Genomic DNA, 24,948 nt, shown 5'->3' with positions numbered 1-24,948 from the left:
GCTGGTCGGCCTGGGATCCATTTGGATTCCATCTGTAGGATCCCATCCCCTCAGGAACAGGAAACCAACTGATGCGTGGGAGAGGTGCCGCCCTTTTTGTCTGTAGGTTTCCTGTTCCTGAAGGGCGGATCCCCTCTCTCATGGTGCTGTCAAGGGAGTCCAAATAAATAATGGCTCTGCCCATGACTGTTAACCTGTTAAATGCTGCTGTCAAAGGCTGTGCACAGGCATGGGGGCAATTCATTCTATGAGCCAATCGGCACTCCTGTGCCACGATTCAGGGGCGCCAAAGGATCGCTATTACAGTGGAAGGCCAGGCTTCAAAGGAGACTGTGATTTTTATTATAGGCTGCAATACTGTTGTATTGGTTTATATAGCAGAATAGGAGATCAGACAATTACCGGTTCAATAGAAAAAAAGAGCCAGAGTCCAATTCAGATAAAAAAAACTTCAAGGTTACATTTAGGCTGAGTTCACACGTGGCGTTTTTTTCGCGTTTCCGCGGCGGTTTTAACCGCACGATTTTGCCGCGAAAACGCGAAAAATAAGCATCCCATGCATTCCTATGGGATTCCGCAATGCTGTGCTAATGCTGCGGTTTTTACCGCGGCAGAATCGCCTCGCGGTAAAAACCGCAGCATGCTCATTAATTTTGCGGAATCGCGGCGATTCCGCACCCATAGGAATGCATTGTTCCGCTTATTTCCCGCATGTGGCTGTGAACACCATGCGGAAAGTAAGCAGAACATTTGCGGATGGTACCCACGGTCCGGAGGAGATGAGACTGTCCTCCGGGCTTTGGGTACCATATCACTGTAAAAAATAGAATTTAAAATAAAAAATATTGTTATTCTTACCTTCCGACATCCCTCGCAGCCTTCCCGCTTCTCTCCACGCTCTCGTTCCCAGTAATCCTTTGCGAAAATGCCTGCGATGGCGTCCGTTCTCGCGGGATCGCGAAGTCTCGCGGTCATTCGCGAGACATCGCGTTCCCGCGAGAACGGACGTCATCGCGGGCATTTTCGCAAAGGATTACTGGGAACGGCTAAGCAGGACGTCAGAAGGTAAGAATAACACCATTTTTTTTTTTTTTTACATTTTAGCTTTTACTACTGATGCTGCATAGGCGGCCTCAGTAGTAAAAAGTTGGTCACACTTGTCAAACACTGTGTTCGACGAGTGTGACCAACCTGTCAATCAGTTCTCCAAGCGATGCTACAGATCGCTTGGAAAACGCTAGCATTTTGCAAGCTAAATACGCTTGCAAAATGCTAGTTTTTCCGCGGAAAAATCGCGGGAATTTAAAATGCGATTTTCCTGCGGAATGGAATTCCGGAATTCTCGCGGTAATTTCCGAGAGAGTTCCGGTACGTGTGAACTTAGCCTTATTCTTCCATAGATGCGATGTTTCGACCCGCCACAGATCTTTTTCAAGCATGCTTGAATTCGATTGAATTTTTTCCAAAAGGAACTTCTTTGACGATGCCTTTTCATGCCTGTGTGCCCTTAGTAATTCTCCAATATTGGAGTGCGGCGAGTCACCTTTATTTTTAAATTGCAGGTTCAAGCACGCTAAAGCTGTGTGCACACGCTGCGGATTAGGTGCGGATTCAATAGAGGAGATGGCAAACCGCTGGAGAATCCGCAGAAAGAATTGACATGTCAATTCTTTCTGCGGATTGAAAACCGCAGATAATCCGCGCGGAAAATTCCGCAACGTCTGCACTGCGGTTTTTGATTCCCATAGGGAATCATGGTACTCCGCAGCGGCCAAAACTGCTGTGGAACCGCAGCAAAATCCGCAGCGTTTGCACACAGCCTAAGAGGGCTAATAAAAACAGTAAAAAAAAAAAAAAGTTTAAAAAATTACCAAACATAAAAGTTCAATTCACCTTTTACCTTTTAAAAATAAAGACGATTAAAAAATACACATGTGGTATAATTGTGTCCAGAAAAGTCAGATTTATCAAAATGTAAAAATGAGACCGAAAACAGAAAAAAATTAAAAGCACCAAAATTATGCTTTTTAGTCTCCGCAAAAAATGCTGTAAGATGCAATCACTATCATCTATCCCAAAATGGTATAAAAAATCTAGTGTCCCCATGCAAAAAATAAGCTCTTAGACACCTCTATTGCCCGAAAAATGGAAATGTTACGGTTTTCCGAAAATTACAAATCAATAAAAAAAACTTAATTTGTTACAAATTTCTGATTTTTTCACCACTAAAATCATTTTTAAAAAATTGGACAAGTTTGGTATTTCGTTGTAATTGTACTTAATGTTGTTTTTTTTCTGCAATTTGACTGCACTTGTAATTTTTTTTCTAATTTTCCAGTAAACTATAAGGAAAAAAGGTATAGTATAACTCATACTATAAAAAACAAGCTCTAATTATTATTTATTCTTACAGCGCCATTTATTCCATGGTGCTTTACATGTGAAAAAGGGTATATATATAATAAAAACGAGTAACGTAATCTTAAACAATACAAGTCACGACTGGCACAGGAGGAGAGAGAACCCTGCCCGCGAGGGCTCACAATCTACAAGGGATGGGTGAGGATACAGTAGGCGGGGGTAGAGCTGGTCGTGCAGTGGCTTGGTCGATCAGTGGTTACTGCAGGTTGTAGGCTTGTCAGAAGAGGTAGGTCTTCAGGTTCCTTTTGAAGGTTTCCATGGTAGGCAAGAGTTTGATATGTTGTGGTAGAGAGTTCCAGAATAGGGGTGATGCGCAGGAGATATCTTGTATGCGATTGTGGGAGAGGAGATTGGAGGAGCAGAGAAGGAGATCTTGTGAGGATCGGAGATTGCGTGTAGGTAAGTATCGGGAGATAAGGTCACAGACGTATGGAGGACACAGGTTGTGGATGGCTTTGTATGCCATGGTTAGGGTTTTGAACTGGAGTCTTTGTGTATTGGGGAGCCAGTGCAGGGATTGACAGAGGGGAGAGGCCGGGGAATAGCGGGGGGACAGGTGGATTAGTCGAGCAGCAGAGTTTAGAATAGATTGGAGGGGTGCAAGAGTATTAGAGGTGAGGACACAGAGCAGGAGGTTGCAGTAGTCAAGGTGGGAGATAAGGGCATGGGCTAGGGTTTTTGCAGATTCTTGGTTGAGGAATGTATGGATCCATGAAATGTTTCTGAGTTGAAGTCGGCAGGAAGTGGAAAGGGCTTTGATTTGTCATTTGAAAGAGAGATTAGGGTCAAGGATTACCCCGAGGCAGCGCGCTTGTGGGACTGGGGAAAGTGGGCAGCCATTTACTTTAATGGATAGATCTGTTGGATGGGGGGGGGGTGAGTGAGATGGGGGAAAATGATGAATTCTCTTTTGTCAATATTAAGTTTTAGAAATCTAGCGGAGAAGGATGAAATAGTGGACAGACATTGAGGGATTCTGGTTATAGTAAGGAGGTGATATCTGGTCCAGAAATGTAGATCTGTGTGTCATCAGCATAGAGAGGATACTGAAAGCCGTGAGATTCTATGAGCTGTCTGAGGTCGAAGGTGTAAATGGAGAAGAGCAGGGGCACTAAGACTAAACCGTGCGGGACTCGAATAGATAGGGGGCGAGGTGAGGAGGTGGTGTGTGAGTGGGAAACGCTGAAAGTCCGGTCTGTTAGGTATGATGAGATCCAGGATAGGGCCAAGTCTGTGATGCCAAGAGATGAGAGGGTCTGTAGTAATAAGGAGTGGTCCACTGTGTCAATGGCAGAGGACAGGTCCAGGAGGAGGAGGAGGACAGATTAGTGTTGCTTGGCATTGGCAGTTAATAGGTCATTGGTGACCTTAGGGCAGTTTCAGTGGAGTGATGCGGCCTGAAGCCAGATTGTAAGCGGTCAAAGAGGGAGCAAATAAAGAGGTGGGCAGACAGTTCAAGATGGACATGTTCTTCCAGTAGTTTTGAGGCATAGGGGATAAGTGATATAGGGCGATAGATACAGAGGATGGGTCAAGAGAGGGCTTTTTGAGGATAGGTATGATTGAGGCATGTTTAAAGCTTGAGGGGAAAACACCAGTTGTTAGTGATAGGTTGAAAAGATAGGTTAGGGTTGGGATGAAGACTGGTGAGGTGTGGGATGAAGTGGGATGGGATCGGGTCAAGTGCACAGGTGGTGAGATGTGATCATGAGAGTTGAGTGGAGAGTCTCTAATGTGTATTTGGACAGAAAAATAATATCCAAGAAGTATTGTTTCTCCTTGCGGAGAATGACATGCTAAGCATGCCGAGATGAGGAGACTTAAAGACGCAATGCTCCTCTGGTGAATATGCAAATTGTCTCTTCAGATAGGAAGAGGACTGAAACTCTAGTGCAACCTATTGGAAGTAGCAACACACAGCCAAACCAGATCTCACACTTTGCACTGATGAGGGGCAGTACCCCGAAACTGTGTCTGCAAACTGAGATTCTGGTTTGACTTTTATCCTAAGTCATGTGACAAGGCTGGTTAAAGGGTCAACATTGACTTTTAGGATTGCTACTTCCAATAGGTGGCACTAGCGTTTTAGTCCTCTTCCTCTCTGAAGAGACAATTGACAGAAAAATAAAGACGTTATGGCTCTTGGAAGAAGGGTAGGGAAAAATTAAAAAGCAAAAAAAGAAAATTTACCATGTCAGGAAGGGGATAATTCGAAATTTGCTAGGTATCATTAATGTATGTTCAGTCTTTGAGCACAGAACATGAGAAGACAGAACACGTGTAATAATAAAGAAGGCATTTATTATTTATGCACAGTGCAGAGGATCGATACAGCGGACAAACTGTACAAGAAGCATACAAAGGTAAAACACACCTTTATATATAGTCACCTGAACTGTAACCTAGTTTCCTTGAGCAAAACATATAGGAAAATAAATAAAAATCATGAAAAATAAAAGTAGAATTCCAGTAAAAACCTGTGATCACCTATTACTACTTGATCAGTGGTGGTCTGTTCTTACTGGGAAACACCTTTTAAAGGCACAGTTGGTAACTCATAGCTTTCCTTGATGTATACGGCTCAGCATAAGTTTGACCTCTGTCTCCACCCGTAGAATACGTGCTTTACGCCACCAGTTCCCAGTCAATGCCCGGCTGCTTTGTAGATCCCGCAATAGCAAAGTGAGGTGTGAGCCCATCCGTGCCTGGTCCCAGCCTCCAGCATTGGCCTTAAGCTCCCTCAGGATCAGAGACCAATGACGTGATGCATCTGATCCTTCGGAAAGGGATACAATAACTCTGACGTCACCTAAAGTCTGCAAGGCACGAAGCCCACTGTCCGAAACTTCATTAAAATACAGACTGAAAAAAAAAAAAAAAACTGAGTTAAATACTTTTTCCTAAAAACTAAAAAAAAAATATTAATCTTGAACGTCCCAAGCAAAACCAAATCATAATTTCCTTTCAGCTGAAATTACATTTTAACGCTTGTTGACAAACTGCATAAAGGTTAAATCAAAGGCCACCCCAATAATTGCCACCGTGGCGATCAGCTGATCACCAAGGCTCTAAACTACAAAGACCCCTGGCAAACAGCTGATCTTGGCAAGGGATGTTGACATTGCCTGCAGTATTACAAGACAAGTAAATGACCATCCATGTTCTACATGGATGGCCTGAGCACACCATAATGAGATCTACTGCATGTAGATCCTTTCACAGACAGAAGGTTTTCTGATGAGATGATCCCTTTAAGCTCCAAAATATGCAATAACTAGTCTTCCGGCACTTTTTTATGAGTTTATTACACTCTTTGATGGATGATGGTACTTACTGAACTCCGCCAAGTGTTGGGTGACGTGAAGCCTCTTCTCCCAGCCTAATTGCAGCCTGGTCATGGATCCCATTGTATGCAAGGTTTATTTCTTGGAGATGTTTATTTTTTCCAAGATTATTTACCAGAATTTCAGCACCCTCATCTCCAAGATCTGTGCGGAGTAGAGACAAGTGCTTTAATGAACTGTTACCAGCAAGTCCCTCCACAATTAATTGTGCTCCCTCCGGTGCCAAAGGGTTGTTACATAACCTAGGACAAAGGCATGAGAATTTATTAATGCGGATACTTTAAGTAATTTAAGCCATATGTACACCAAGTAGACAACACAATGCTACCACTAAGTTAACAATCAGGTTTACATTGCAAAACCCTCCTACAATATTAAGCATCCTACTTTAATATCATCCCAGACTGTCTGCATGGTCTAATATTTCTGACATATCAAGGAGGCAAATCATATTGTAGTGGTTAAGGTTGTGCCCAACATCAGAAAAACGTGCATTCTTATCCTTGAGTATTGCGTACAACACTGCCCCCCTAGGCAGCACTATTCATAATGAGATTATTATTGCATTTAACTTAACTCTCGTAGGAGTCTCAAAGAGTTACTCCCATTTTCATTAATGGGCATGATGAATTAGTGCTTGCAAAAAAAAGCCACTTTCCAGGTTATCAGATATCAAAGAAACAATTTTCGGATTTAAACGTGCGCTGCTAGACAAAACGACTCCTTTCCAGATTGTGTACTTGTATACTTTTATTTTCCCAACGCGTTTCGAAGTCTCAAACTTCTTCCTCAGGGGATGACATGTACAAACAGACAGAGTAGCTCCCAGTTTTATACATACAAATTTCAAATATTGGCGCCAAAGGTCACATGTTACAGGGAAAGAATGTCAAAGGTCATCAGTAACAAAAAAAAATGTACAAAAAATGTTTAAAACTGTATTGTTTCCACCTTAATAAATTCTCTTAAAATATTTATTTGCAGGTCATAAAAAGAATGAAAAAAAAAAAAAAAAAAAAAAATGTAAAAAAATGTATATATAAAAGGATAGACCTGTGCTAGAACTATAAAAAAAGGGGAGAAGGGAGCAGTAAATCACAGCTCAAACCACCATCCCAAATAGGCAGACGAAAGAGAAAGAGAAAAAGAAGAAAAGAAGAAAATAATGGATAATGAATTTACATATATATATATTAAAACGATTCTTTTATTCAATATAATAAAAATGTTTTATATAAAAATGTTGTCATAATAAAAATTATTCGAGATAAAAAAAAATTTTGAATAAAAAAAGTGAAGGATTGATAAAAAACAGTGATATGAGGTGCAAGTAAAAGATATAGGACATGTTTAAAAGTACTAGATGATAGGGATTTATAAAGAAAGATTTGCCAAGACATCTGTGAAAACTCAATGGCTCACAGAAAAAGAGGACAGTTCACGAGGGAGGGAAGCACCCAGAGAAGACAGATCGCACCCAGGAGGGGGAGAGACCGGAGGAAAACCTGTCCAGACCGCAAGAAAAGAAAAGTTTCTTTTAGAACAATAGGGCTGAAAAAAACATTCAAATTATAACCATCAACAGGAAATCACACTGACAAAAAGATAGATTAGTCAAATAACATCGGCAGAGGATCGCACTGACAAAAATAAATCAGTCAGATGGAATTAACAGAAAGTCGCACTGACAAAAACGCAAGCATGATACAAAGTGAATAGAAACAGACATTAATAAAATGTAGATAAACCCCAAATAATCATTCAGAATAAAAAATAACAGTTTGAAAAGTCTTTACAGAAAAACCTCAGTTATTTCGTTTAACCCATTTGGTCTTAAAGTGTTTAGCCTATAGATCCAAAAAATCTCCTTTCTATTCAGTAATCCTATCCTGTCGGGCACATTGTCCGGGATATGTTCGATAGGGCTGATTTTTAGCACATTAGGATTTTTATTATGTACAATCGTACAATGTTTAGAAAGACCATGTTTTAGAAAACCCCTCTTAATATTATGTCTGTGAGAGTTTATTCTTAGATGTAATGGTTGGACTGTTTTACCCACATACTGTTTGCCGCACTCACATTCAATTAAATATATTACAAAATCAGTGGCGCAATTAAGGAAATCTTTGATAGGAAAAACCTCATTAGTGCTGGTAGATTTAAAACATTTATCTCTATGTGTAATACAAGAACAACACAGACAGTTTTTCTTGCCGCATTTATAAATGCCTTTGAAGGGAGATTTGGATATACAAAGAGGTCCATTATTAAAGATATTTTTAGAAACATTTTTTAACCGACTCGGGGCCACTATACTTTTAATAGTGGGTGCCCTTCTAAACGTGACACCAGGGTTATCTGGAAGAAATTTCTGCAAAATAGGGTCATTTAGTAAAATATGCCAGTTGCTCCTTAAAATCCTCCTAATTTCAATATGGTCAGAACAAAATTGAGTAATAAAATTAGTCATAAATTTATTGTTTTCAGGTTTAACTGTCTTGATTCCATTAATGAGGGTTTCTTGGGATAAATTAATACATTTATTAAAAGCATTTTTAAGTAAATTATCCGGATATTTTTTCTCAGAAAACCTACTATGTAATATTTCTGCTTGATCCTTGAATACTTTTATATCAGTACAATTTTTCCTTATTCTTCTGTACTGATTTTGGGGAATATTCCTTAACCAATTTTTAAAATGACCACTACTGAACGGGATGTAACTATTTGTATCAACATTTTTAAAAAAAGTTTTGGTTAAAATACTATTATTCTCAATATAAATACTTATGTCTAAAAAATTAATAGAGTTCTCATCATAGACAGTGGAAAAAGTGAGACCCCAAATATTGTTATTAATATCACAAATAAAATCACCAATGTTATTCTCAGTGTTATCCCATATAAAAAACAAATCGTCTATAAATCTCTTATATAAAATGCAATTATTATGCCATTTGGATTTAAAAATATAAAAGTCTTCAAACACCCCCATAAAAATATTAGCGTAAGTTGGTGCTACTTTTGAGCCCATTGCAGTCCCAAGGCACTGGTGGTACAGAATTCCATTAAAGGTGAAGTAATTATTATTTAATATAAAATCCATGCCTTTTAACAGAAACTTCTTTTGTTCCTTGCTTAATCTATTGTCTTGCAGTAAAATCTTGTTAAAACAGGCCAGACCTAAATTGTGTGGGATATTTGAGTATAAAGCAGATACATCCACACAATTTAGGTCTGGCCTGTTTTAACAAGATTTTACTGCAAGACAATAGATTAAGCAAGGAACAAAAGAAGTTTCTGTTAAAAGGCATGGATTTTATATTAAATAATAATTACTTCACCTTTAATGGAATTCTGTACCACCAGTGCCTTGGGACTGCAATGGGCTCAAAAGTAGCACCAACTTACGCTAATATTTTTATGGGGGTGTTTGAAGACTTTTATATTTTTAAATCCAAATGGCATAATAATTGCATTTTATATAAGAGATTTATAGACGATTTGTTTTTTATATGGGATAACACTGAGAATAACATTGGTGATTTTATTTGTGATATTAATAATATTTGGGGTCTCACTTTTTCCACTGTCTATGATGAGAACTCTATTAATTTTTTAGACATAAGTATTTATATTGAGAATAATAGTATTTTAACCAAAACTTTTTTTAAAAATGTTGATACAAATAGTTACATCCCGTTCAGTAGTGGTCATTTTAAAAATTGGTTAAGGAATATTCCCCAAAATCAGTACAGAAGAATAAGGAAAAATTGTACTGATATAAAAGTATTCAAGGATCAAGCAGAAATATTACATAGTAGGTTTTCTGAGAAAAAATATCCGGATAATTTACTTAAAAATGCTTTTAATAAATGTATTAATTTATCCCAAGAAACCCTCATTAATGGAATCAAGACAGTTAAACCTGAAAACAATAAATTTATGACTAATTTTATTACTCAATTTTGTTCTGACCATATTGAAATTAGGAGGATTTTAAGGAGCAACTGGCATATTTTACTAAATGACCCTATTTTGCAGAAATTTCTTCCAGATAACCCTGGTGTCACGTTTAGAAGGGCACCCACTATTAAAAGTATAGTGGCCCCGAGTCGGTTAAAAAATGTTTCTAAAAATATCTGTAATAATGGACCTCATTCTATATCCAAATCTCCCTTTAAGGGCATTTATAAATGCGGCAAGAAAAACTGTCTGTGTTGTTCTTGTATTACACATAGAGATAAATGTTTTAAATCTACCAGCACTAATGAGGTTTTTCCTATCAAAGATTTCCTTAATTGCGCCACTGATTTTGTAATATATTTAATTGAATGTGAGTGCGGCAAGCAGTATTATTACCTGGATAAGAATGAAGTGATTAAACAGAGTCAGCATGGGTTTGTAACTGATAAGTCATGTCAGACTAACTTAATTTCCTTCTATGACGGTATCACTGATTGGGTGGATCAAGGAAATGCTGTAGATATAGTATATCTTGACTTCAGCAAAGCATTTGACAAAGTATCTCATACAATCCTTATTGAAAAAATGACTAAGTATGGAATGGACAAGGCAACTGTTAGGTGGATTCATAACTGGCTTAGTGATCGGACCCAAAGAGTGGTCGTAAATGGCTGCACATCCAGTTGGAAGAATGTCTCAAGTGGGGTACCACAAGGCTCTGTCCTGGGCCCTGTATTGTTCAACATCTTTATCAACGATTTAGATGAAGGAATTGAGGGTAAACTGATTAAATTTGCTGATGACACAAAGCTAGGAGGGATAGCTAATACTAGAGAGGAGAGAGAGAGGATTCAAAAAGATTTAAATAAACTGGAGAAGTGGGCAGCAACTAACAGAATGGTTTTTAACAGGGAGAAATGCAAAGTACTACATCTGGGCAATAAAAATGAAAAAAGCATATATAGAATGGGAGGAATAGGGCTAAGTGACAGCACATGTGAAAAAGACTTGGGTATACTAATAGATCACAGACTGAATATGAGTCAACAGTGTGATGCAGCAGCAAAAAAGGCAAATGCAATTCTAGGATGTATTAACAGAAGCATACAGTCTAGATCACGTGAAGTCATTATTTCCCTCTACTCCTCTTTGGTCAGACCTCATCTGGAATATTGTGTCCAGTTTTGGGCACCACATTTTAAAAAAGACATCAACAAACTGGAGCAAGTTCAGAAAAGAGCGACCAGAATGGTGACCGGTCTGCAAACCCTGTCTTATGAGGAAAGGTTGCAGGATTTGGGAATGTTTAGTTTGCAAAAGAGAAGACTGAGAGGAGACTTAATAGCTGTCTACAAATATCTAATGGGCTGTCACATTGTAGAAGGATCAACTTTATTCTCATTTGCACAAGGAAAGACTAGAAGCAATGGGATGAAACTGAATGGGAAGAGACACAGATTAGATATTAGAAAAAACTTTTTGACAGTTAGAGTGATCAATGAGTGGAACAGGCTGCCACGAGAAGTGGTGAGTTCTCCTTCAATGGAAGTCTTCAAACAGAGGCTGGACAGACATCTGACTGGGATGATTTAGCGAATCCTGCTTTGAGCAGGGGGTTGGACCAGATGGCCCAGGAGGTCCCTTCCAACTCTATGATTCTATGATTCTATGTGGGTAGAACAGTCCAACCATTACATCTAAGAATAAACTCTCACAGACATAATATTAAGAGGGGTTTTCTAAAACATGGTCTTTCTAAACATTGTACGATTGTACATAATAAAAATCCTAATGTGCTAAAAATCAGCCCTATCGAACATATCCCGGACAATGTGCCCGACAGGATAGGATTACTGAATAGAAAGGAGATTTTTTGGATCTATAGGCTAAACACTTTAAGACCAAATGGGTTAAACGAAATAACTGAGGTTTTTCTGTAAAGACTTTTCAAACTGTTATTTTTTATTCTGAATGATTATTTGGGGTTTATCTACATTTTATTAATGTCTGTTTCTATTCACTTTGTATCATGCTTGCGTTTTTGTCAGTGCGACTTTCTGTTAATTCCATCTGACTGATTTATTTTTGTCAGTGCGATCCTCTGCCGATGTTATTTGACTAATCTATCTTTTTGTCAGTGTGATTTCCTGTTGATGGTTATAATTTGAATGTTTTTTTCAGCCCTATTGTTCTAAAAGAAACTTTTCTTTTCTTGCGGTCTGGACAGGTTTTCCTCCGGTCTCTCCCCCTCCTGGGTGCGATCTGTCTTCTCTGGGTGCTTCCCTCCCTCGTGAACTGTCCTCTTTTTCTGTGAGCCATTGAGTTTTCACAGATGTCTTGGCAAATCTTTCTTTATAAATCCCTATCATCTAGTACTTTTAAACATGTCCTATATCTTTTACTTGCACCTCATATCACTGTTTTTTATCAATCCTTCACTTTTTTTATTCAAAATTTTTTTTTATCTCGAATAATTTTTATTATGACAACATTTTTATATAAAACATTTTTATTATATTGAATAAAAGAATCGTTTTAATATATATATATGTAAATTCATTATCCATTATTTTCTTCTTTTCTTCTTTTTCTCTTTCTCTTTCGTCTGCCTATTTGGGATGGTGGTTTGAGCTGTGATTTACTGCTCCCTTCTCCCCTTTTTTTATAGTTCTAGCACAGGTCTATCCTTTTATATATACATTTTTTTACATTTTTTTTTTTTTTTTTTTTCATCCTTCTTTTTATGACCTGCAAATAAATATTTTAAGAGAATTTATTAAGGTGGAAACTATACAGTTTTAAACATTTTTTGTACATTTTTTTGTTACTGATGACCTTTGACATTCTTTCCCTGTAACATGTGACCTTTGGCGCCAATATTTGAAATTTGTATGTATAAAACTGGGAGCTACTCTGTCTGTTTGTACATGTCATCCCCTGAGGAAGAAGTTTGAGACTTCGAAACGCGTTGGGAAGATAAAAGTATACAAGTACACAATCTGGAAAGGAGTCGTTTTGTCTAGCAGCGCACGTTTAAATCCGAAAATTGTTTCTTTGATATCTGATGATCTATGGTCACGGCGTGGCCATTTGGATGTGCAGCAGCTTTGACCTCTATTCCTTTATGCCTCTAACTCTCCTGCTATTGGTGAGTATAATAGCTTGAACTGTATCTCTTTTACCTGGGTAAGACCCTATTGCGCTCTTTCTCTTTTAGTTTTAACCACTTTCCAGGTTATAGTTTAGTCAAATGCCTTCCCACTCACCTGATAATTACAATTTTAATCTTTTATTGCTCATGACTCATTGCCTAGATAACCAGCCACTAGCAGCAGTGGCCAAGTTCACAATACAACTTCTTTGCAATAGAGCTTGTAAGTATTGCTGAAAAGCTGGCCGGAATCTCTAGAGTGCAGTTACCTCCTGATCCCAGACAGCTTCAGTGCTACAGTACTCCTCCTATGCACCAGAGGCAAAGCTGCCTTGTATTTTAGCATTGTAAGGCATGCATTTTGGGCCAGTGGTGCTTCATTGCTGCTACCTCAAACTGTCAATTAAGCAGGCACACATTGTCCCCCCCAAGCAACCAGTAAGCCAGGAGGCTGGAGAGTAGTGCGCTCCCACTAAAGCAGTGTTCCCAACTCCAGTCCTCAAGGCCCACCAACAGGTCATATTTTCAGGATTTTCTTATCATTGCCAAGGTGATAATTGCATCACCTGTGCAATACAAAGGAAATCTTGAAAACATGACCTGTTGTTGGGCCTTGAGGACTGGAGTTGGGGAACACTGCACTAAAGAACATAAGACAATCCTTTTAATTATTTCTAAATAATGTGTTTTCTTTGCACATTTCATCCTTACTCATGATCAATATTATTGCTGTTTATTTAATTTCACCTCAATAACAGCCATACATATCCCCACCCAATTATTACAGGAAGTTTTATTATGAGATCTCAAATCTGTCACATCTGTAGACTGGAAGTCAGCCTCAGACTGCCCATATTAACCAATCATACAGCGGCTTTCATTTTGTATTCCACTCATGACAAATGAAAGCAGCGCTGTGATTGGTTGCTATGTGTAGCAAAGACAACAGTACAACGTTAAAGGGAACCGGTCACCCCCCAGGGCCTATTAAAGTAAAAGAGCCACCTTCAGCATCACTAAGGCTGCATTCTGTGAAGGTGGCTCTTATGTTTATTAAACCTAGGAACACTGAAAAAAAGACTTTTATAAATTGCCTGCCATACCTCTATTGCGTCATGGAGGTATGTTTTCTCCCCCTGTCTCAACCGCCTCGCATCCATCCATCAGCCCCCTCTTCCCTCCATGCGCCGCCTCCTCTGTTCCTCGTTACGTAACTGGCGCCTGCGCTCTGCAATCATTTCTCGGGCATGCGCCGTGTGCGCTGGCCCGTGTGTGCTGCCCGGGAACTTACAACAGGCGATGATATAAGGATATCGCGCCTGCGTGTAGCGGTGGCACAGATCCTGCCCCACAGCGTGTTATGATGTATTCACACTGTGGAGCTGAGAATCTGGTGCCTGCACAGTGAGTATCTCTGCGCCTGTCCCAATCTCCCTCCATCTCTTTCCTACGTATTACGGGAAAGAGGGATATGGGGACAGGCGCAGAGATCCTCATTGTGCAGGCGCCAGATTCCCAGTCCCGCAGTGTGAATACACCATAACACACTGCGGGGCAGGGTCTGGGGCCTCCGCTACACGCAGGCGCGATATCCTTACATCATCGCCTGATGTAAGATCCCGGGCAGAGCACAGGCGATGGTCACATAACGAGGAACAGAGGAGGAGGTGCACGGAGGCAAGACAGGGATGATGGACGGCTGCGAGGCAGTTGAGCTAGGGGGAGAAAACATACCTCCATGACGTAAAAGAGGTATGGCGGGCAATTTATGAAAGTCTTTATTTCAGCGTTCCTAGGGATAATAAACATAAAAGCCACCTTTACAGAATGCAGCCTTAGTGCTGCTGAAGGTGACTCTTTTACGTGAATAGGCCCTGGGGGGGGTGACAGGTTCCCTTTAATTTTGCTTTGGTAAAATAAAAACTGCACAGTAATTGGTTTTTTTTTTCTGTTAGACGTTTTCATATATCTGGCCTATGATTTCTGCTTAAAGGGAACCTGTCACCCCCCAGGCGGTTTTAAGTAAAAGAGCCACCTTGTGCAGCACTAATGCTGCATTCTGTCAAGGTGGCTCTTTTATTTAGCGTCCCTTCCACCGCAGAAATAATCATTTTTAAATTTGATCAGACATACCTGATTTTTGACCGGGGGGCAGGTCTTTCCCCCTCTGACACAGACGCCTGGCATCCATCAGTCATGTCCTGCGCTGAATTTGGCGCCGCCTCCTCAGCTTCATTTCAATTCCTTGGGCCTGCGCTGTAATATCTTTTCTTGGGCATGCGCAGCTAGCGCTGCCTGTGCCCTCACATCACATCATGGCCTTCCTATCTCTCCTGCGTGGACGCGCCGCCAGAGATCCCGCCCCACAGTCACTTATGATTTAGGCTGTGTTCACATGTTGTGTTTTTTTTTGCGTTTTTCCCACGGATTTACCAAAAAATCCGCTCAAAAACGCCTAAAAGAAGCTTCCCATTCATTTTAATGCATTTTGCACTTTTTGTGCATATTGATGCGCTTTTTACCGCGAAAAAAAACGCTTTGCGGTAAAAAACGCAGCATGCTCATTAATTTTTCGGTAAATTCCGCATTTCTGGCTATTTTCTGTGTGTCTGGGGACGCTCCGGAAAAATCACGGCAAAAACGCTGAAAAATCGCAGCAAAAACGAGCATTTTCTGGGAAGAAGTCCGGTTTTCATGCAGAAATTTTCTGCATACGTGTGCACATAGCCTTATTCACATTGCGGGGCTGGGAATCTTGGGCATGAGAGCCGCAGAGAACTACTGTGCATGCCCAAGATTCCCAGCCCCGATGGATGCGAGTTGTCGGTGTCAGAGGGGGAAAGACCTGCCCCCCGGTCAAAAATCAGGTATGTCTGACCAAATTTAAAAACGATTATTTCTGCGGTGGAAGGAACGCTAAATAAAAGAGCCACCTTGACAGAATGCAGCATTATTGCTGCACAAGGTGGCTCTTTTACTTAAAAATGCCTGGGGGGTGACAAGTTCCCTTTAATATGAGAGAGCAGTGATATAGCACTTTACATTTGAGAATGAAGCTGCATCACAAACGATACGCAGACTATGCAGTATACTGTATATCACAAAGGATACACTGAGATCATGTAGGATGACCTGATACATCACATAGGATATATACAGGTGTGTATAATATACATATACATACACATATACAGTCATATGTTAAAGTTTGGGCACCCCTATTAATGTTAACCTTTTTTCTTTATAACAATTTTGGTTTTTGCAACAGCTATTTCAGTTTCATATATCTAATAACTGATGGACTCAGTTATATTTCTGGATTCAAATGAGGTTTATTGTACTAACAGAAAATGTGCAATCTGCATTTAAACAAAATTTGACCGGTGCAAAAGTATGGGCACCTCAACATAAAAGTGACATTAATATTTCGTAGATCCTCCTTTTGCAAAAATAACAGCCTCTAGTTCTAGTTGCTTCCTGTAGCTATTGAGTTCCTGGATCCTGGATGAAGGTATTTGTGACCATTCCTGTTTACAAAACAATTCCAGTTCAGTTAAGTTTGATGGTCGCCGAGCATGGACAGCCCGCTTCAAATCATCCCACAGATGTTCAATGATATTCTGGTCTGGGGACTGGGATGGCCATTCCAGAACATTGTAATTGTTCCTCTGCATGAATGCCTGAGTAGATTTGGAGCGGTGTTTTGGATCATTGTCTTGCTGAAATATCCATCCCCTGCGTAACTTCAACTTCGTCACTGATTCTTGCACATTATTGTCAAGAATCTGCTGATACTGAGTTGAATCCATTCGACCCTCAACTTTAACAAGATTCCCGGTGCCGGCATTGGCCACACAGCCCCAAAGCATGATGGAACCTCCACCAAATTTTACTGTGGGTAGCAAGTGTTTTTCTTGGAATGCTGTGTTTTTTAGCCTCCATGCATAACACCTTTTTGTATGACCAAACAACTCAATCTTTGTTTCATCAGTCCACAGGACCTTCTTCCAAAATGTAACTGGCTTGTCCAAATGTGCTTTTGCAGACCTCAGGCGACTCTGTTTGTGGCGTGCTTGCAGAAGCGGCTTCTTTCGCATCACTCTCCCATACAGCTTCTCCTTGTGCAAAGTGCGCTGTATTGTTGACCGATGCACAGTGACACCATCTGCAGCAAGATGATGCTGCAGGTCTTTGGAGGTGGTCTGTGGATTGTCCTTGACTGTTCTCACCATTCTTCTTCTCTGCCTTTCTGATATTTTTCTTGGCCTGCCACTTCTGGGCTTAACAAGAACTGTACCTGTGTTCTTCCATTTCCTTACTATGTTCCTCACAGTGGAAACTGACTGGTTAAATCTCTGAGACAACTTTCTGTATCCTTCCCCTGAAAAGCTATGTTGAATAATCTTTGTTTTCAGATCATTTGAGAGTTGTTTTGAGGAGCCCATGATGCCACTCTTCATTAGAGAATCAAACAGGAGAACTACTTGCAAGTGGCCACCTTAAATACCTTTTCTCGTGATTTGATACACCTGGCTATGAAGTTCAAAGCTCAATGAGGTTACAAAACCAATTCAGTGCTTCAGGAAGTCAGTAAAAAGTAGTTAGGAGTGTTCAAATCAAGAAAATGATAAGGGTGCCCATACTTTTGCATCGGTCAAATTTTGTTTAAATGCAGATTGCACATTTTCTGTTAGTACAATAAACCTCATTTGAGTCCAGAAATATAACTGAGTCCATCAGTTATTAGATATGTGAAACTGAAATAGCTGTTGCAAAAACCAAAATTGTTATAAAGAAAAAAGGTTAACATTAATAGGGGTGCCCAAACTTTAACATATGACTGTACATACAAACAGCTTTGGCAAAAATTAAGAGGCCACCACATCAAAACCCTGTCATGGGGAGTCCATTCTCCAGATCTGAACCCCATTGAAAACCTCTGGAATATAATCAAGAGGATGATAGATAGCCACAAGCCATCAAACAAAGAAGAACTGCTTAAATATTTGCACCAGAAGCAGTGTGAAAGACTGGTGGAAAGCAGCCAAGACGCATGGAAGCTGTGATTAAAAATCATGGTTATTCCACAAAATATTGATTTCTGAACTCTTCCTGAGTTAAAACATTAGTATTGTTGTTTCTAAATGATTATGAACTTGTTTTCTATGCATTATTTGCGGTCTGAAAGCACTGTTTGTTTTTTGTTTCTTTTCATTTTGACCATTTTTCTTTGTCAGAAAAAAATACAAACTTTATTGCTTGGAAATTCGGAGACATGTTGTAAGAAGTTTATAGACTAAAAGAACAATTCATTTTACTCAAAAAAATATACCTATGAAGAGAAAAATCAGACAAACTGAACATTTGGAAGTCATCTCTATTTTTGCCAGAGCTGTATATATATATATATATATATATATATATATATATATATATATATATATAGATAGATATCACATAGGATACACAGACTTCTGTTTACGTCACATAGAATGCATTGAGACTGCTGTATATGGATAAAAGGATACACTGAGACTGCAATATACATCACATAGAATACTCAGACTTCTGTATACATCACATAGGATACACATAAGCAGCTAAAAACATCGCATAGGATACAAAGACACAGCAGTGTACATATAAAATACACTGAGACTCTGCTATATACATCACATAGGATACACAGACTCTCCTGTATATACTGTACATCATATACGATACATTGAGAATACTGTATAGATCACATAGGAAACTTTGAGACTATTGTTTATAGATCACATAGGACACTCAGACTCTGCTGTACACATCACATACTTCATCACATCACTTAGACTGCAGTATACACAGCACAGAATACACAGAGACTGCTGTATACATCACATAGGATACACTGAGATTGCTCAAAATATACCTAAATATGAATGGAGACTGGTTTGGCACATGAAGAGGTAGGATATTAATGATAGAAACCATCAACATTTAGGTAAACCTTGGAGTGGTTGGACGGACGGCTTTTGAGCTCTGATAAAAAAAAAATTGTACCTTAGGCGTTTAACATTTACAGCAGTAGTAGAGTTCATGTATCCATTAGTTGTAGTGGGCTGATGCATCATGAATGCATATGTTTATATATTGGCCACATATCATATTTGTGCACATTGTGTATATTACCGTATATACTCGTGTATAAGCCGACCCCCTAATTTTGTCACAAAAAACTGGGAAAACTTATTGACTCGTGGAAAATGCCGAAGCTACTGGTAAATTTCAAAAATAAAATGGGCCCCATAAGATGCTCCATAAAGTTCATGATGGCCCCATATAATGCTCCATAAAGTTCATGATGGGTTCCATAAGATGCTCCATACAAAAATATGCCTAAAAATGCTGCACAGTGAATAATGGTGGCCCTATAACATGCTCCATAATAACATATGCCCCATATAATGCTGCACAGTGATTGGTGGCCCCTTGTAACGCTGCACAGTGATTAGTGGCCCCTTATAATGCTGCGCAGTGATTAGTGACCCCTTATAATGCTGCGCAGTGATTAGTGGCCCCTTATAATGCTGCACGGTGATTAGTGGCCCCTTATAATGCTGCAGTGATTAGTGGCCCCTTACAATGCTGCACGGTGCTTAGTGTCCACTTATAATGCTGCACAGTGATTTGTGGCCCCTTGTAATGCTGCACAGTGATTAGTGGCCCCTTATAATGCTGCACGGTGATTAGTGGCCCCTTACAATGCTGCTGCCGCTGCATCAATTAAAAAAACAAACAAAAAAACTATATACTCAACTTGTTGCTGCTGCTGCAGCTGCTGCTCCTCAGCGTTGCCGGCTCTGTAGTGACTGTTCAGGCAGAGGGTGCCTGCTAACTACGTCATGGCGCCCTCTGAGCTGAACGTCACTGCCAGAGGAAGCAAGACAGCAGAGCGGCGCGCAGCGGTGGAACAGGGGACAGGTGAATATGGCTCACACCGTTATACTCACCTCTCCTGGCATGTCTCTGCAGCCCCCCGTGCTTGTTCCATCTTCTCGGTGCTGTTCTTCCTGCGGTCACGTGGTGCCGCTCATTACATATGTGCATATTCATGAGGGTAATGAGCAGTACCACGTGACCGCTGAAAGCAGGAAGAACAGCGCCGAGAAGATGGAATAAGCACGGGGGGGGGGCTGCAGAAACATGCCAGGAGAGGTGAGTATGATCTCAGACACCCCCCGCTTCCCCTCCCCGGCCGACACCCGGTATATGACTCGCGTATAAGCCGAGAGGGTGACTTTCAGCCCAAAAAAATGGGCTGAAAATCTCGGCTTATACGCGAGTATATACGGTAATTTAATAGTAAAGGTGCATGGTCTATTTTTTCTGTATATATATATATCATATATGTATATTCTGAAATATATATATATACAGTATATATATATATATATACAGTATATATAATATATATATATATATATATATATACACACACACACACACACACACATCACAGGATACACTGAGACTGCTATTTACATCACATAGCATACACTGATACTCTGCTATATATATATTTCACATTGTATACATTGAGACTGTTGTATCTACATAATATAGATACACTGAGACTGCTGTAAATCCATCACACAGGATACACTGAGACTCTTAAATAAAGTCACTGATGTTGATTCGCCTGTATACTAGCTTATCATAATTGACTTATGTGTCCCTTTTGCTCAGGCGCTGTTGTATGTGCCAACCATGAACAGGAGCAGCTCTGCATGATCGGACACAGCAAGTAACAGTATATAGCAGGGACATACTTATAATATCTCAGCATAGGAACATTTTTGTGTAACCTATTATTTCTTTGTTCATGGAACAACCCCTCTAAATTTTGAAATGGCTTTGTCAAACCTTTTAGAATCGCTTACCGTAAACTGCTGATTGCACAGTCCGGGTGTAACAGCAAGTCCTTTATTTCTTTGCAGGAATCAGGACCTAGTGAGTTCATGTGCAAACTGTAAACAACAATGTGACATGGTAAATACTACTTATACCTTATTCTTGACAGATAATAATAATAATGTATTTGGCCATAATTTGGAGAGTTGTGCTCTAGCCCAGGGCTTCTTATTCTTTTTTTTCTACTGGAACCTGATCAACCAGAACAAAATGAGGACAATGATAATGATGCACCTGTACCTCTCTATTGGTTAAAATGAGTAGGTAGAAGACATAATAATGTGGAGGCCGGAAAGTCAATGACTAAACGGCCATAAATTACACAGGTCAACGAAAAAAATTTTTTTTTCTGGTGTCCAAAATATTTTAATGAATTTGGGGTATTTTTGGGGTGCTGATTCTGAATATGTCATCAGTTTTGCCAGATTGGCTCAAGTTTTTGAGATTTTTGGTATCTTATTTATAGCACTTGTTGGTAAATGCGACGCATCATCTCATTAATTTCTTTGGATTAGTACTTGAACTGAGCAGTTCTCAATATAGTTTTGTGTTAATTAGTGTTCTAAAAGTTTGTTCATAGCTTGATTTTTGCACTAACTTTATGTTGTTGTCTGTTTTCCAGTGAAAAGCATGAACTCATCATGAAGAAGTTGTCTTAACGATCCAGACTCATTCTGTTACATTTGTGGTGAATATACACTGCCAAAACATAGAAGAAACATAACACACTTCGTAAAAAAAGTGTATTTTGCCTATTTTGGGGTTATGCTTGGGGACCAAGACAAGTTTTGGGCACCACACATAGTGTGCAAAGCATGTATCGAATTATTACGAAAATGGAGCAAAGGACAAAGAAAAAGCTTCAAATTTGGTGTTCCAATGGTGTGGAGAGAGCCAAAAAATCATCATGATGACTGTTATTTCTGTGCAGTGCAAGTGCAAGGATTCAATAAGCATAAGAAACGAAAATGGGAGTAACATGGAATCTGCAAGAAGGCCTGTCCCTCATTGTGAAGATGTGCCTGTACCTGTGTTTACCATAAATAACAGTCATCATGATGATTTTTTGGCTCTCTCCACACCATTGGAACACCAAATTTGAAGCTTTTTCTTTGTCCTTTGCTCCATTTTCGTAATAATTCGATACATGCTTTGCACACTATGTGTGGTGCCCAAAACTTGTCTTGGTCCCCAAGCATAACCCCAAAATAGGCAAAATACACTTTTTTTACGAAGTCTGTTATGTTTCTTCTATGTTTTGGCAGTGTATATTCACCACAAATGTAACAGAATGAGTCTGGATCGTTAAGACAACTTCTTCATGATGAGTTCATGCTTTTCACTGGAAAACAGACAACAACATAAAGTTAGTGCAAAAATCAAGCTATGAACAAACTTTTAGAACACTAATTAACACAAAACTATATTGAGAACTGCTCAGTTCAAGTACTAATCCAAAGAAATTAATGAGATGATGCGTCGCATTTACCAACAAGTGCTATAAATAAGATACCAAAAATCTCAAAAACTTGAGCCAATCTGGCAAAACTGATGACATATTCAGAATCAGCACCCCAAAAATACCCTAAATTCGATGAAATATCTTTGGCACCAAAAATGCTGTTGACCAGTGTTATGATCAATAATATATATTGTATATCATGATCCACATATTAGGACTAACCAATGTAGAGGACACTGCACATTTAATAGAAACTACCCAAGGAGAAAAGCAGTCAGAAATCCATAAAAACGGACTGGATCGACCCCACTGCCACCACTGCTTCCAGGTACAGCAATATTACTTTATGCCTTTATCGCTGATACTTTACATAGCATCAGTCATGTATGTTATGTGTTCTTTACGGGCAGGGTAGTCTGTCATTTAACAGGATATTATCCTTTGGCTATGTGGTGATGCCTCTGTACACTCCTTGCCATAATAATATTTGCCATTCTTTCCCTGTCCGATTATTGTCAATTTGTTCACTTTAATACGTTTCATTCCTGGTGCGATGCTTGCAGTGTGGCTGGTCCCCTTTTTGACCATAATGCTGTATATTCCTGTTTTCCCTACCATGCACCGTATGTCCTTATAAAATATTTTTATATTATTTAATAAAATTTGGTTTTTATGGATTTCTGACTGCTTTTCTCCTTGGGTAGTTACTCTCTATTGGTTGTAGTCTATGTCGAAAGTTTAAAAATGATCTCAATTCATTTTATTTCTTTTCATCCTAGTGAACCTAGTAAAACATGAGTTTTATGTTTATAAATCAAATTGGGAAGACCAGAGAAATGCCTGTGCAGCAGAAAGAAAATGTCAAAATGGCCTATAGCTTTACAACAATCTTTCCAACAAACTAAATAAAGCTGTACCTCAGTTTGAGGAGCTCTACCCTAGCCCACTACAAGCTCCTAGTCAGTTTATGAACAGAATAGTCAACCTAGTCTTGTAGAAATGTTCCAGTAGATTGGGAAATCATGGTCTCCTAACAACGTTCTTCAGTAAAAGGTGTACAACCTCTCCCCCTCCACATGAACTGACATCTAATGATCCTCACTTCACATTCTGGCATCTTCGGAGCACAGGTGCCAACGTATGAATGGCATCTGGATCTAGGTGACAGGAGCTGAGGTTGGCATCTGTCAGTACTTTCCCTGTACCTCCGATTACAGTGGCAACCACATTACATTTAAGTGGTGTCATGCGAACAGTCGAGAGATCCAAATCTCGGAGTGAATTCACGAGTCCTGCTGTGAAATCTTGATTTTGAAACTCATATAGAAAGAAGAGAAAGTCCATCAGCTCAGAAGGTGGCAATCTACGAAGACTGCATCGCAACAGATGTTTCTTCAGAGCACGTGTGATTTTTAGAGCATCCATGTTCATAATAGTGCAGCCCAGCTGGTCAAGCATAGCTCGATTCCGACGGGACAGAAGCCCTGCCATAAAAATGGGAAACAATTCAAATGCTTCTTGTCTGCTGTAACTATCCTCCTCTGCTGGCTGTAACGGTCCCTCAACGCCAAGAATACTAGAGTTTATTTGGTCTAACACATCATCATTATAGGAATCCTCTTCTCGAAACATTTCCGCAGTCATTGTTTGAGCTATATTTTCACGACTCTGTCCACTCACTCTACCATAAAGACGTGGCACTACACGTAAAAGGTTAAAAAGTGTGAAGATGCGCAGAGGAAGAAATTTAGACAACACGTTGACAACAGCAACCACGTCTTCTCCAGCTTTGCTGATGATCTCAGAAAGCTCTTTCCCCAGCCGTTGCAATGCAGTCTTATTTTCTCCCAACACAACATATAGTGCTGCTAAGTATTCCTGCATAGCAGGTATGGTGAAGACAAAGAGGCTTTCTTGGCCTGGCTGGACACAAGGAGTGAGGAAAAAACGAAAAGCATCAGATCTGAAGACAGTAAGAAGGTTGAGCTCCTCCTCGCTGTCCATCTGTACATGAAAACACTTGGTGATATCAGCTTCACTGAATTTGGTACGTCGAGAATTACAGCCCTCATATGCCAGTTTGCCTACAGTGCGTGCCACATAAAGCATTAAAGAAATTTTAGAAGGGTGTGTGATATCCAATACTTCACCAGCAAAGTTTAACCGTAAAAAAGTAGTGTAGATGCCAGTCAGCGTAGTACACGACTCATCAGCCTTTGTATAATACAGCAAGTGTAATGTAGCACAAGTCAGCCAGCAATAGGAGGGCAGGAAACATGCAGCTGACAATTGGCTGTGATGTTCCAGATTGCGGCTTAACATTTCTGCCAAGTTCTCAGTTTCACGTGGATCTGCATCCTTGTGGCCCAAACGTAACTCGAAGTACAGCTTTTGTAACTCCATGTCTGAAAAGCCACAGATCTCAGCATACCGACCTACATACTTCCGTGGAATTCGTTTTAGAGCTGAGGGTCGAGTAGTCACCAAGACATTTGCCTGAAAGAGCAAGTAAGGAGAACTTACATCAAACTTTTTTCTTTTTAAACATTCTATTTACAAAAACGTATTATAGTAAAGTGGTTGTCTTACGGTCAGTCTTCAGGAACACACCACTCCCCTGCCATTCTGCTGGATGGAGGTGGTGC

General features: G+C 39.7%; 1 protein-coding gene across 4 annotated transcripts in view; it reads right to left on the bottom strand.

Annotated features, from left to right (window-relative positions):
- Positions 1 to 4,702: 4,702 nt before the first annotated feature.
- NLRX1 (NLR family member X1) overlaps positions 4,703 to 24,948 on the bottom strand; it is a 103,173-nt gene continuing 82,927 nt past the window's right edge. For all 4 annotated transcript variants that reach the window (XM_073566458.1, XM_073566460.1, XM_073566461.1 and 1 more), the window contains 4 exons: positions 23,406 to 24,799; positions 20,811 to 20,897; positions 5,756 to 6,007; positions 4,703 to 5,283 (listed from right to left, as the gene is read on the bottom strand). In XM_073566458.1, coding sequence (XP_073422559.1) covers positions 4,977 to 5,283; positions 5,756 to 6,007; positions 20,811 to 20,897; positions 23,406 to 24,799 — 2,040 coding nt within the window. In that variant the 3' untranslated portion in view covers positions 4,703 to 4,976. The remainder of the gene's footprint in view (positions 5,284 to 5,755; positions 6,008 to 20,810; positions 20,898 to 23,405; positions 24,800 to 24,948) is intronic.

The sequence above is a fragment of the Dendrobates tinctorius genome, unplaced genomic scaffold, assembly GCF_039654945.1.
Source record: "Dendrobates tinctorius isolate UK_male_01 unplaced genomic scaffold, ASM3965494v1 ptg000018l, whole genome shotgun sequence".
Taxonomy (NCBI): domain Eukaryota; kingdom Metazoa; phylum Chordata; class Amphibia; order Anura; family Dendrobatidae; genus Dendrobates; species Dendrobates tinctorius.
The sequence above is the reverse complement of the archived record's forward strand: the minus strand, read 5'-3'. Positions and strand labels throughout refer to the sequence as shown.